The sequence below is a fragment of the Symphalangus syndactylus genome, chromosome 7 (genome assembly GCF_028878055.3).
Source record: "Symphalangus syndactylus isolate Jambi chromosome 7, NHGRI_mSymSyn1-v2.1_pri, whole genome shotgun sequence".
NCBI lineage: Eukaryota > Metazoa > Chordata > Mammalia > Primates > Hylobatidae > Symphalangus > Symphalangus syndactylus.
The window spans coordinates 105,517,015-105,532,238 of NC_072429.2; the positions used below are offsets into that span (position 1 = coordinate 105,517,015).

Genomic DNA, 15,224 nt, shown 5'->3' on the forward strand with positions numbered 1-15,224 from the left:
TATTCTTTCATCTCTTAGCATCTCAGTTATACTTTTTTAAAAAACTTTTAAAAATGGTTCCCCTAGAATTTGTAATATACATTTTTTTAGTGTAGTTTATATGGTGAAACCCCGTCTCTACAAAAAATACAAAAATTAGCCGGGCATGGTGGCACACACCTGTAGTCCCAGCACACGTCTGTAGTCCCAGCTACTTGGGAGGCTGAGGCAGAAGAATCACTTGAACTCAGGAGGCAGAGGTTGCAGTGAGCCGAGATTGTGCCACTGCACTCCAGCCTGAGTGACAGAGGGAGACTCTGTCTCAAAAAAAAAAAAAAAAAAAAAAAATGGATATGGGGATATGGCTCCCCTCTTCCTTCCTTTTTTTTCCTTTTCCCAGTATTGATGAAAGACAGGAAGTGATTTTAAATGCAGATTTTTTCAAATCAAACTTCACTAATAGAATTAATTCTGGATTTTTTTTTTTTTTTTTAAGACAGAATTTTGCTCTGTTGCCCAGGATGGAGTGCAGTGGCTTGATCTTGGCTCACTGCAGCCTCAACCTCCTGGGCTCAGTAGATCCTTCCATGCCACCAGGCCCGGCTAATTTTTTGTATTTTTTGTAGAGACGAGATTTCTCCATGTTGCCCAGGCTGGTCTCAAAATGGAATGCTATTTTGAAAGCAATAGTTTTAATTTGGGCAAAATGGGGCAAAGTTTAACATAATTCAGGTCTTATTTTGTAATAAAGACTGTTAATATATGATGAGATGTAGTAGAACAACGGCTTATGTGACTTCAAGGATGCTATTGTATGCTCTTTTTGTTTGATACAGAAGCTCAGAATTATATTTCCTTCTTTAACATATTTTTTGGGACCAAAATAAGTATACGTGGCATTGATTAGATAGTATTTCTTTTTCTCTTGCATTTCCATTTACTGAGAAAGTAGTAAAAATGGCACATTGACATATAACTAGCAGATTTTTGTTAGTGTGCAAGACAGTTGAAGGAAGGGAGATTTGGGGTTTGTTTTGGAGTAATCTTGGGGAAACACTGGAACATCCTTAAGGTATTGTTCTTTATATCTAAGAAATGAATGTGTTCTTGTTCATGGGATTGGCAGCAACTGTGAATTTTCTCTAGTCTCTGTTTTTGTTAGTCCATTTGTAATAGTGATGGGTGGATTTACCCCTGCCTTTCCATTGGTAATTCTGTAGAAGTAAAGGCTTATTAGGAAAATACTTTCTCTGTGTGAGGGTCCTTTGTCAAAGACTGAAAAGACTAGAGAGTGGCATTTAATTCTGCAGAGTATAGGTCATGGTACTTAGTTCCTACAGATAGGACTTAGCAGTATAGCCAAATACTTTATTCCTCAAGAAACGATTTTTTTAGCCAGTGAATGCACTTTTAATTGGAAGGTCTTGGTTTTCTCAACTGTTTACTCCTAATAATTCAGAGCGTGATAAGGGATATTTTGGAGAAATGTATCCATTTTTTATTTAGGTTTAATCTTTTGGATAAAGTAATAAATTGTATACATGGAGTATGTTTTACCAAGGGTGTAAAAATTAATGTAAGACTAATTCCAGTTTCCTCATATATACTGGGAATATATAGCTCTTTTATCCCTTTATTTTGAGAGAAGGAAGTATACTTCTGTACTCAAATTCAAATCTCTTTTTTCTATTAACTTACAGACCTTTTTTTTTTTTTCTTACAGTTTTCTGTATCCTCACCCATCAGGGCATGAGTAAGTGTTTAAGGTTAAGGAAGCAGAAAGTTTTTAAGTACTAGAAAAAAATAAAATTGAAAAAAATAAATCTGAAAAAGTAGATTTGTGACATGAAAGAAACTATGACTTTATCAAGTGTTATTAAGATAAGCTTAGCCTTATGATGGCAGTTTATTGTTCTCTTATTAGTAACCCCTACTCTCAGCAATGCTGATACAATTAGGTTATGACTGATCTCTTTTGTAAGCATAATTTAATTTCACTTCCACCCAGGAAGTGTTTTTCCTACAGTAAATGAAGGAGTTTTAGAATGTAGGTATAAGATCATTGTTAACTGGAGGGATAGAAGGAAAGCAGAGGATTAGATAAGTTATTTCTGAGAATCCTTGTCTAGGAGACTATTGGATTGAAGGCCATGAAAAAAGAAAGAAAAATATAATTGGCCATTAAATATTTCTAGAGACCTGTTTTGCTGGGCATAGAAAAGCAAGCCCATGATGTTTTTTATTTTTAGTACCTGATTTTTCTTTAATCTTTATTGAAATCCTATTGTTCTTAATTGAAAGTCCTTCATTATTTTTATCTAATACTGAAATATAAAAATTAAATTCAGAATAATCAAAATGTTAAAAATAGTTGAGGTGTCAAACCTGAAATATTCTCATTCAAAAATAAAAACCAAAAATAAATAAGGAGGCTCTTCAGCCATTATCATTTAGTCCTCAGGGTAGTTGGTGAAAAGTAATCAAGTAAAAGTCATATTAATAATAGTAGCTCTCATTAATATGTTCTGGGCACTATACTCAGTCCTTAATATGCATTTCCTCAGTAATTCATGTAAAACCAGATTTGATATGCACTTTTATTATTTTCATTGTTTTATAACAAAATTGATAGGCAGTGGGGAACCCAGGTTTACCTGACCCCCCCTCCCCCCAGAGCTAGAGAGAATAACAGCTTCTGGTTTCTAAGTACAGAGTCAGCTAACATATTGTATGCTTTGTTGCTTCGCAAAATTCAATATAATAATAATGGCCAGAATGGAAATCTGTCCAGCCTCTTTTCCTTTTTTCTATTATCATGTCTTTCAGAACTTTCAACAAGTTTACATAGCTTTTCATAGTTACCTTGATGTTTACTGGTAGCCAGTTCCTTTTAGTTGGCTAAATAAAAAGCCTTTAAAACCTAGGTTCAAAATCTAAACTCTTTATGAGCTAGTTGGTTTAACTCATTTTGTGGTCAGAGCCTCTGTGCATGTTTGATTGATTACAAGAGGAACTAGTCATAGCTCAAGAGAATCGTCACATCTTTATGACACCATTAGCGTTCACTGTAGTATGGTAACTGTTTTTAGAATTATGTCATGATCTGAAAAAGCTGTAACTATTATGTCAACCTGAGGAAACTTACCTGTTTTTGTGGGCTTTCTTTAATAGTGTTTATCTGTCATTTATGGCTTTCAAATTTAATACTGTGCAAGAGCCTGGTCTAGGCAATTATAGAAGATAGAAAGTTTTCCTTTGAAAGTTAAAATGTAGGAAAGTTGTTAAATTTTAGTCACAAATAAGTGATACAGTAAAAACCATAAAGAAATAAAACAGGAGAGAGGCAAAAACTAGAAAAAAATGTCATTTAAAGGGCTAAAGCAGACATACTGAAGGTACTTTTGATTAGACATACTTTTGAAAATCTTATTTTCTACTTTCTAGAGCTTATTTTTCTTATTGCCATAGGTTTTAAAATGCACTTCTATATTGTTTTCTTGCTCTTCTCCTCTCTGTTGTTTCTGTTATAGATGGGTATGTTTGTCACCTGTGCCTAGAAGAAATTCTTCCAGCATGGCCATTAGGATATAATGTTTGAGCTCACCTGATTTGGAGGGGGTAGTTGAAACTACCACTTCCTTTGTAACTGCAAGACCATTTAGTTTTCAGACGTTATCTTTAATGTTAGCAAAGTATGCGTTTTATATAGTGTTTTCTGTATAAAAAACTATAATTTATATTTACTAAGTTGAATCTATATGGAATAGTCCATAAAATAAACCTTACATTACCAACTAGTTGGATGTAGTAGTGAAAATCATTCATGGGTATTTCACTCTAGTTTGATATATAAATCTCTTGGATTTTCAGCATGGAGTGGGGAAGAAATCCTAATTATAGTTCTCTTCCCATTTTAATTTCTCCTCTTTTTTTTTTTTTTTTTTTTTTTTTTTGCTGTTTTTCTCAACTGTCAGTGGAATTATTGTCTTCCTGTCTCCATATTTAGGTAGTGTCAGTGGCTGAGTATCACCGCAGGATCGATGCTCTAAATACTGAAGAACTGCGCACACTCTGCAGACGCCTCCAGGTGCCCCCTTCAGTAGTTTAAACCCCTCCAGAGACTAAATACTCCCTGTTTTTAGTGTTCTTTGTCATGGCAAATCTCATTTGAAGAATTTGCTTTGACTGCAGCACTAAAATTAAATTCCTTTTTGTATTAAAGGTTATAGTATTGCCTTGAACAGCTATGGATTATCTTTTCTGTCATCTTTTCACTTGAAAAATATTCTGAAGAATGTTCTGTCACTTCAGAATTATTCTCAGTATTGTGTGTTTCTTTCAGCGATGAGGAGTTTTCATTCATTTAACATTGGAAGAATGTTGTTGGTTTTGAGATTGAATCTTTTCTAAACAAAATTTGAAAGATAATGGTACTATAGGAAAACTAAAAAAAATTTAATAGCAAGGCTTAAATATTTTCTTTAAGGCTATTTCATTTGTATCAACGTCACATCAAATATCTCAATAGGATAAACTGTTCTTGAGGCATTCTTGGTTGGTATTAGGAGTGCATTGGAATAGTACAGTTTAGACAGAACTGGATAAATTACTTAAAATTCTGTGAAATAATCTTTGTGATTTTTTTTTTAGAAACAAGAAAGCAATGTAATTGAGAACTCATTTTTAAGTTTTGTCTATTATACTGTGTTTCTTTCTTCTTAATAAGATATGCTTTCATGGCTTTGCTAGACCCACTGAATTTTTTCTTTTAATGCTTCTAATGCTGCCTTGGGTTTCTTTTTCTTTTTCTTTTTACCTTTCACATCATCAAAATAAGGGTGAGACATGATATGAAAGAATGAGTATTTAGCTTCTTGTCAAAAAACAATACACTTATAGAACATGTATTGGTTGCAGATATATGCTGCTCAGGTTTGTTAAGAAACCTGTCAAAGGAACAAAATAATTTAGCAAGCATTTCATTCCTGTATAGAATCACAGTTGCTAAACCTTGTTGCATTTTAGTTATCTGCTCCAATAGAATTCTGCATATTTTCCAATTTAAAAGTTTCATAAATAATAATGTTTCATTTCTTGTATTTTCTAATGTTATTATGTTTTATATATTAAAATAAATTAATATAAAAAAGTAAGCCCCAATAGAATATATTGTGCAGTAGTAAGCTTTATTTTTAGTTAACATTTTTATCATTTTAAGAATACCAGTGAAATCATTTCCACCAATTAAAAGCATGTATTCTTTGTAATGCAACACATTAATCTAATTTAAAAAATAAATTTATGAACAAATTAACAGTAAAATTTATTGTTTGGTCCAAGTAGATGAAAAAAATTAAATGTTTAGAAAGTTAAAAAAATGAAAGCATTTTAAAAAAATGGTAACTTTTTCAGTGAAACAAATAAATACATGCACAACTCACAGAAAATAGTTTTTTTTTTTATTCTACTATTCTTTACATTAAAATTTTGGCACCCAGGAAGTTTTGTTAATTATTTTTGACAAATTTTGTGTTTAGCATGAAAGAATTCTATTTTAAATAGCACGCACACACACACACACATACACACACACACATACACACACACACACGGCAAGCCAGCTGGCTGACTTTTGCCCTTCAAGGGCTTAATTAAAGATGCATGGAACTATCTTCTTTACACAGAAATATGGGGATTTATCATTCCTACCAGTCCTTCCTCATGTAGTGGATGAGAAAACGTCTGTGTATATTGTTATAAAATCTTTTCCTACATTGGCTACATCATAGATATGAGATATGGGCCATCTTTTGCCCTATAAAATCTTAAGGTTAAAGATTTAGCCACATTTTCTACGATATAAACCTTTATTTATCTGAAAAGTCTGACAATTTTGAAAGCATGTCACAAGTTTACATTAATGCACTACCTCTATTTACTGTTTTAGATTACTACAAGGGAAGATATAAATTCAAAGCAGGTTGCTCCAGTGAAAGCAGACCTGGAGTCTGAATCTTTTCGACCAAACCTAAGTGATCCCAGTGAACTTTTACTGCCAGATCAAATTGAAAAGGTATGACATGCTCACATATGTGCATTTCTGAGTGTGAGTGTGTACCCATGAGAGTAAAACATCCTCTTTTTAGCTGTTTCTGAAGCAACAGCGTTAATGCTATTACTATTCCACTCCAATGAAAAGAAAGAGTAAGCAAAACATAGCAACTAGTGTTAATTAAGATGTCAGGAGATTTAGGTAAGCAGACACTAAAAGCCAATATTTGTTTTATTGTTGTGTGCTTGTTACTTGCTTTATGTGGATTATTTCATGTAGTTGTTAACAACAGCTGTAGAAATTGGATGCTCTTATTATGCACATTTTTTATTAAGTTAAAAAATCGGGAGCATAGAGCGATTAACTTGTTCAAGGTCACACAGGGAGAAGTATTAAAGCTTGATTCCTAACTTGCGTCTGTCTCCCTAGCCTATTGTTTGAGAGATATTTTAATAATCAAGCTAATAGTCTATCAAGTATTTTTATTAATTCAATATGGAAGGCAAAAGCGTTAAGTAATCTGTTTCTTATCCCTGTTCTAATCTGTGTCTGGTTCAGGATGATTCTTTATTTTCCTAATAGACAATTAATATTTTATTTTGAGAAATGTGTAATACTTTTCAATCATCTTAGTATCTTTGAGAATAATAATTTCTACTGTTAATTTATTCTTATAGCCTATATTATATAAGCACCATTAAATTCCAACTGGCATTAGTATTCTACATAATGAACAACAAGCTATCAAGTAAATACTAACACTTTGTTTTTTAAAGCTTACCAAGCATCTTCCACCAAGAACAATTGGCTATCCATGGACTCTTGTTTATGGTACTGGAAAACATGGCACAAGCTTGAAAACTCTGTATCGAACAATGACAGGTTTAGACACCCCAGTGCTGATGGTGATTAAAGACAGTGATGGACAGGTATGAAACACCAACTGCATAGATTGCTTATCCTTTAAGAGCAGTAACAGTAACTTTTAGCATATTTCTTTGACAAACATTACTTTATTAGTGCATTTTATTGTTTAACTGATAATTACTGGGTACTTTTAATATGCAAGGCAATGTTGAGTGTTGCAAAGGATAGATATGAGCATGATGATTAAGAGTTACTGCCTTCAAAGGGATTATAGAGTGGTAGAAAAGAACATTTGTGCATACCAACATCTCTAATGCTGGGAAAAATGGTAGGTTTCTTAGAACCTAGAAAAAGTGAGGAAATAAGAATGAGGTTCATGGGAAAGGTAGAAATTGACAGAGTCTTGAATAATGGGTGAAGTTTTGATTAAAGATAATTGTTTGAAGGTGATAGCCAGAACAAAAGCACAAATAAGAGTAATATTGGTTTGTTCCTCAAATAGCAAGTTCAAGTCAGTTGTAATTGGAAACTAATGAGAAGGTAAAATAGCAATATTAGAACAAAACACTAGTATTACTAACACCTTTAGTGTTTTATGTGTCAGGAACTTGACTAATTACTTATGCATTATATTATTTAATCATGAAAGCCCTATGAGATTGATACTGTTATCTTTGTATTAAAGAATGAGTCAACTATGACATAAGCTCATCAACTTGCCCAAGGTTACATACCCAAGAAAAAGTATTTGCACCAACGAAAATGAATGAACTGCTGCTACATGCCATGGCATAAATGAATGTCACAAACAATATTGAATTAGAAATCAAACGCCAAAGAGTAACTTTCTTATGATTTCATTTATAGAAAGTTTTATCAGCAGGCTAAATGAATCTATAGTGGTATTAGGCTAGTAACTCCTTCAGGTAGTTGAGGCTGTTGATGAGAGGAAGCACAAAGAGAGCTTCTAGAACTAGTAGTGTTCTGTTTCTTGGTCTGAATGAATGTTGCATGGGACTTTGCCTTGTGTTAGTTCTAAACTGAGCTATGTGTTTATATTTTGTGTACTTTTCTATATTGTATATGTAAAATAACCTTTCAATAAGGAAATATTTTCAAAATTAAGACTATAAAGATAGAATGTCAGGATAGACAGTGACTGTACAGATTATCTGTTAGACTCTCTGCACTCCCATTTCTCATATGGAAACTTCAACCCATAACACTGAAATTACTTGGTCAATCTCTTATTCATCAATTTTCTCATTAGGGTACTGTGTGTCTTATATAAGATCATGCACAGGGTTACAGGACAAAATAATTCACACATAACACCTGCCTTCATGGAATTTACTGTATAATGATGAAGAAAAAATAGCATATTTTAAAAGTGATAGAATGTTTCCCTATACTGAAGGACTTATTTTATTAAGCACCACAATCCCATAGCATCATGTTATCCATATCATACATACATTGTACATATAAGTCCTTCTGAAATGTGTTAACCACTTTTTAAGATTGTCTGTTTAATTACTTTAAAATCCCAAAATTTAAAAACTAGGAAAAAATCTGTTTTTCCATTGAAAACCCAATATGCTATATATTTGACACTAATGTAAATTATATAGCAGCTAGCCATTTTTCCCTTTTTAAGTATGATTAGATAAAACTATACCAGATTTCTATTTTTTGCATTTTATTTAAACATATATGATGAAATAATGCTTACTGAAATAAATTTGTTAGTCATGTCATTGAATATGCCTTTTTTATCCTTAGGTTTTTGGTGCGTTAGCATCTGAGCCATTTAAAGTGAGTGATGGCTTTTATGGTACTGGAGAGACCTTTGTTTTTACATTCTGTCCAGAGTTTGAGGTAAGGACCACTATTTCAATATTTTGTTTATAAAGAGATGGCATAACATACTGCCCAAAACAATTTATAGATTCAGTGCTATTTCCATTAAACTACCATTGATATTCTTCACAGAATTAGGAAAAACTATTTTAAAGTTCATATGGAACCCAAAAAGAGCCCAAATAGCCAAGAGAATGCTAAGCATAAAGAACAAAGCTGGAGGCATCAAGTTACACGACTTCAAAGTATACTACAAGACTACAGTAACCAAAATAGCATGATACTGGTATAAGAACAGACCCATAGACCAATGGAAAAGAATAGAGAACTCAGAAATAAGACCTCATACCTGTAACCATCTGATCTTTGACAAACCTGACAAAAATAAGCAATGGAGAAGGGATTCCCTATTTAATAAATTGTGCTGGGAGAACTGGCTAGCTATGTGCAGAAAATTGAAACTGGACCCCTTCCGTAAACCATATACAAACATTAACTCAAGATGGGTTAAAGACTTAAATGTAAAACCCAAAATTATAAAAACCTTAGAAGAAAATCTAGGCAATACCATTCAGGACATAGATATGGGCAAAGATTTCATGACAACAATGCCAAAAGCAGTTGCAACAAAAGCAAAAATTGACAAATGGGATCTAATTAAAGAGCTTCTGTACAGCAAAATAAACTGTCATCAGAGTGAACAGACAGCCTACAGAATGGGAGAAAATTTTTGCAATCTATCCATCTGACGAAGGTCTAATATCCAGAATCTACAAGGAACTTAAGCAAATTTGCAAGAAAAAAACACCATTGAAAAGTGGGCAAAGACACTTATCAAAAGAAGACATACATGTGGCCAAAAAAACCTGTGAAATAAAGCTCAACATTACTGATTATTAGAGAAATGCAAATCAAAACCACAATGAGGTACCATCTCACTCCAGTCAGAATGGCTATTATTAAAAAGTCAAATAACAACAGATGCTGGCAAGGTTGCAGAGAAAAAGGAATGTTTTGTTTTTTTGTTGTTGTTGTTTTTGAGACAGAGTCTTGCTGTGTCGCCCAGGCTGGAGTGCAGTGGCATGATCTCGGCTCAGTGCAGCCTTTGCCTTCCAGGTTCAAGCAATTCTCCTGCCTCAGCCTCCCAAATAACTGGGATTACAGGTGTACACCATCATGCCCAGCTAATTTTTGTATTTTTAGTAGAGATGGGGTTTTGCCATGTTGGCCAGGCTGGTCTCGAACTCCTGACCTCAGGTGATCCACCCGCCTCGGCCTCCCAGAGTGCTGGGATTACAGGCATGAGCCACCACTCCCAACTGAAAAAGGAATGTTTTTACCCTGCTGGTGGGAGTGTAAATTAGTTCAACTATTGTGGAAGACAGTGTGGCAATTCCTCAAAGACCTAGAGGCAGAAATACCATTTGACCCAGCAATCTCATTACTGGGTATTTACCCAAAGGAATATAAGTCCTCCTAATATAAAGATACATGCACACAAGTGTTCACTGTAGCATTATTCACAATAGCAAAGACATAGAATCAACCTAAATGCCCATCAGTGATAGACTGGATAAAGAAAATGTGGTACATACACACCATGGAATACACCATATACACCATGCAAACTAATGCAGGAACAGGAAACCAAACACCACATGTTCTCACTTATAAGAAAGAGCTGAGTGATGAGAACACATGGACAAATTTCAGGGGAACAACACAGACCTTGTATCTGTCGCGGGGTGAGAGTGCAGGGAGGGAGAGGAGAGCATCAGAAACAATAGCTAATGGATGCTGGGCTTAATACCTAGTTGATCAGATGATCTGTGCAGCAAACCACTGTGGCACATGTTTACCTATGTGACAAACCTGTGCATCCTGCGCATGTACTCCTGAACTTAAAAGTTGAAGGAAAAAAAAGATGGCATAAATGAAAAAAACATGCACTTTGGAGTCGTGCACAGTTGCATCTGACCCCTATTTTTGCCTTTTACTCCCTGGTAACTTTTCTTTGACCATTTTGCACTTCAACTTTCCTGTAGATAGAACGAGGAATCATAAAATATGGCATGGCCATTTAATAATTAAATGAGGATCATTTATATATAATACTTGGGATGGCACCAAATTATGGACTTAGTAAAGAATATACATTATCATTACTATTCTGTTTATAAATTGTGATTGTGAAATTTCCAGAAACATTTAATGACTAAGCTTAATGATGCAAGTTATGAAAGCATAAAAAATAAATTATTTGGATTTAAATAAAAACTTATTAACTGGTTTCTTTTTCTTTACCTGTGTGGCTTTACTGTGGCTTGACTAACATAAATTGAATACATTCTCATGCCAATAAAATCTAAAATGTAAAGGTATAAATGAATTTTAGTGAATGTGTGACTGTTCTTTAAACATTGAGTGCAATATTAGTATCTCGGGCACATTGGAGTGTGGCACGTAAAATCTTCATTTTAATCTCAAGAAAAGGAATCAACACGATTGTTTATAAAAATAAATGAACAAAATAGGAACGATTTGGTAACACAATAAAAAGTATTTTAGCAAATTTGTACTTAACTAGCTCACCAGAATAACCAATGCTTTTCATTCCTTCCATAAAATATGTCAAGTGATAGCAACAGCTAATTGAAAGCTTGTAGTTATTACAGATTTTCTAAGCATCGGTAGTGCCTATTCTCAAACTTTTTGTGTTACTGCTACCTGATAAGTGTAATAATGTAGTCAATTAAATGTTACATGACTATGAAAAATGAGTGCTAAAAGAAACTTTTATTGAAAACTGTAATGAACACATTTGAAAAACTTGATAAAGGTAAGTTGCTAGAAATTGCTACTATGTTAGGTTTAGGTAAAACACCCATAAAAGGTTAGAAAAATATATTTAAGAATATTAATGTCTAGTTTGCTCTTGGATTTCTTAAATGATTTTAAGTTCTCACTGTTTAAAGAAATTGAAACTGAAAATCATAAATGCCCATTACAGTCATGTTTTATTTAAGAACTATGATCAGTAAATATATATCCAAAGAAAAGGCCTTGACCCTGTGTTAAAATATTATCAAATTAACATACATTTATGTTTAATGGTAAAAGTTAATGGCATTTGTGTCCGATTTTTTTTTCAACTTATTTACTTCTTTCTCAATTTTTTCTATTAACCGTCCAACTGTTGATGTCTGTAGAGTCAAGAGAAAGAAGTATGTGTGAAAAGTTAACAAAATTTGAGAAATTGGAATTGAAAGTTAAGTGATAGAGTGTGCTTTCAAATTTAGTCATATAAACACTGAAATCCAAACCACCAGAGCCTTCTGTGCCAAGCTTTTTGTAGTGTTCTTATACTGCCAATCTTGGCTTTGTTAACTATTTTGTGTTTTGGAGAACTAACTCTCTATAATAACCATTTCATCTATATATTTAAAGCTTTTTTTAAATTTATATAGGTCTTTAAGTGGACAGGAGATAATATGTTTTTTATCAAAGGAGACATGGATTCACTAGCTTTCGGTGGTGGAGGGTAAGTCTCTTGAACATTTCACTATGAGGTTTTTGAAGAACTTTAAAAATGCATTTGGATTATTTATAAATTCAGTTATCTTCAGAAAGTTTTGACGTTAGAATTGAAATTTGTATATTATGAAAAATAAAGTATATTTGCAAGAAGGCGCTCAAGCGTAGTTATTAAAACTATTGGTGGAGTATTTGTTTCTTCATTTTAAAATACCGTTCAGTTTATTCACTGTTTATTAAGACCCATCTTTTTCTTTAGAGCACAGTGGCTCTTTGATAATATAAAGGGAAATATCTCAGTACCTTTGAACTTCTCTAATTTTTAAATAACTGTGATGGAATATTATATTTCTCCCAATGCATAGAATAAGTCCAATTGTTTTTATGTTATTCTACTCTGGAGACCATTTGGAATATTTTAGACAATAATAGAAATGGGTATTTCTGCAGAAAATTGTAGGGACCCCTCAAGTTTTCAGGGGTTTTTGCTTGCTTGTTTTTTTAACAATTATGAATCAGACAATAATGTGATTATCTTGGCATTGCAAGTACTGTAAAGAACTTTTTTATTTGGTATCCCAGCCTCCTTTAATCTTTACAGTGTTGGGAGGTAGGCTGCTCTGGTCCCACCTAGCCTGGGCTTAGCAAGCAACAACTCTTTCCTTTGGTATTTCTGTCTTTCAGTATTAGACATGGGTATGCTAAATAATTTTCAGACTTGTAAAAGTGTTACATTATTTGTATCCCACAGTTGAGGATATATAATGATAATTTATTCAGACCACCAAAGAATATTCATCGTCCCAGGTTATTCTATTATTAACAAATTTTCTTACAACTTCTCTGTAAGTAGGTGTTTGGAGGATATAATTAGGGTGATTAAAAAGTGATCATGGTTATTGTAGCCTTCTCTGTTAGTTTTCGTTGTTGAACTCAGCATATATTTACATGGTCCAATTATATCTTTTGGGGGGGTATCATTCAGCCCTCCCCTAAACAGTAGTCTTACATGTGATTCTGTTAGCTCTCCAAGAGGTCCGCTCAAGCTAGTGACATAATTTCAAGATTTTATGGGTGCTTTAAGTCTTCAAAAATGTCATACACAATACCATTAGATGTCTGCTGGAACTAGATTTTATTGTACAGCATGATTTCACCAAGCTAAAGTAACCATTGAGTTATTTGATAATAAATTAATACAAGTTTTCAGTGTTTGAAGGAGAGTACAGCTTCAGAAAGCAGAAACTACAGGGAGTTGATATTCCAGAATTCCAAGGGAAAGGCACCCCAAAAGAAAAATAATGGTGTAGTGGACTTAATGTAGGCTTTGGAGTCCAATAGACCCGATTCAGAGTCTCACTTCAACATATGCTATATGTGGTACCTTGAGCAAACTCCTTAACGATTCTAAACTTTCCTTAGCTATAAATTGGAGATTAAATCAGTTTTGCAGAGAGATTATAAGGAATTCACAAGGATATAATTTTTGTGCAAATCCTAGTATAGTATCTAGCATAAACTAAGTACTCAACAACTGATAGCCACCTAAACTGATAGCCACCTTTACTCATTTTCTTTCATCCAACATGATCTGTTCCCTTCTGATACCAGGAAGAATTCTGCCTGCAGTATCATTGGCTGCATGAGCTATAAGGCATTAATTAAAGATTTAGAAGACTACTTTTATTCCTTCTACTTCCTTAGCCATTCTCTTTTCAGAAAGTCATATGAATTATCTTAAAACATTGCTCATATAAAAATACACTTTCTGGCTTTCTGGGTGTTTCACCTGGGACAGATCTGTAACCTCTTAAATACATTTACTTAAATATTTGGATATCACATACCTTTTTGAAATGCTGATGAAATGCAGAGGTACCCATTGTTCTAAAATGAACATACAAATCGAATTTTATATGTGATATTAAGAAATTGAGAAAAATGTTGAAAGCTTCTACTCAGGGCTTCAGAAAATTCAGGTTACCTTGGAAAAAACTATTCATACTTGGTAATAAAACTTAATGCAGCATCAGTGACATTCATGAATCTTGAAGGTCAATTTTGAGGTACTTCTTAGATGTAGTCATCTGAGATTACAACTAAATGTCTTAATCTTTTATTAACCCTTTCATATTTAGCAGAAGGTTTTTACGAGGAAGTCTGACCCTTTCATATTCTCCTTTCTAATAGATTGGCTATGATAGTCTATTCGCGCTTTAAAAGGCTCATGGATTCAGATATCTCTTTAAAGGCATGTTGTTGCCAGTAGTGTTAGAGTCTCTAGAAGTCTATTGTCATAAGACCATAAACTTTTTAATTCAAATGCAGTTTCTAATTTATCTTTGTATTTTCCAGTGCCGGTGTCTGAAACATGATAAGTGCACGTTTAAAGTTGAACAAATTAGTCAAATATGAATTTCAATTTGAACCTTAACAAATGATGGCTTCCTCATGGGGCAGGGGGCATTTTGGGGACGATCTAGTTTTTGCAGTGCTTCTGTATCACAGACTCTGGATTGTTACGATTTTCAGGGTGATCTTGTATCTTAGCAAAGTCCCATTTTCATTTATAGAAGAGGTTCATCAGAACCTCATCACTGGTTATCCCATTACAGTTTTTTGTACTGTCAACTCTCTTCTTGAGTGACACTGGATGATCTCTTTACCTGGTTATTGTGAATTACCATACTGATCTGTCTTTTCTGTTTTGTTGCGAAGTACCAACTCTTTTTTTTGTTTGTTTTGAGATGGAGTTTCACTGTTGTCACCCAGGCTGGAGTGCCATGGCATAATCTTGGCTCACTGTAACCTCTGCCTCCCAAGTTCAAGTGATTCTCCTGCCTCAGCCTCCCAAGCAGCTGGAATTACAGGCGCCCACCACCATGCCTAGCTAATTTTTGTATTTTTTATTAGAGACAGGGTTTCGTCATGT

General features: G+C 33.7%; 1 protein-coding gene across 18 annotated transcripts in view; it reads left to right on the forward strand.

Annotated features, from left to right (window-relative positions):
- OXR1 (oxidation resistance 1) overlaps positions 1 to 15,224 on the forward strand; it is a 490,018-nt gene that overhangs the window by 470,883 nt on the left and 3,911 nt on the right. For 12 of the 18 annotated variants that reach the window (XM_063642917.1, XM_055287029.2, XM_055287031.2 and 9 more), the window contains 5 exons: positions 3,986 to 4,066; positions 5,927 to 6,052; positions 6,808 to 6,960; positions 8,681 to 8,776; positions 12,226 to 12,299. In XM_063642917.1, the coding sequence (XP_063498987.1) occupies positions 3,986 to 4,066; positions 5,927 to 6,052; positions 6,808 to 6,960; positions 8,681 to 8,776; positions 12,226 to 12,299 (530 nt within the window). The remainder of the gene's footprint in view (positions 1 to 3,985; positions 4,067 to 5,926; positions 6,053 to 6,807; positions 6,961 to 8,680; positions 8,777 to 12,225; positions 12,300 to 15,224) is intronic. The other 6 variants (XM_055287030.2, XM_063642923.1, XM_063642922.1 and 3 more) reach the window with 1 other exon arrangement.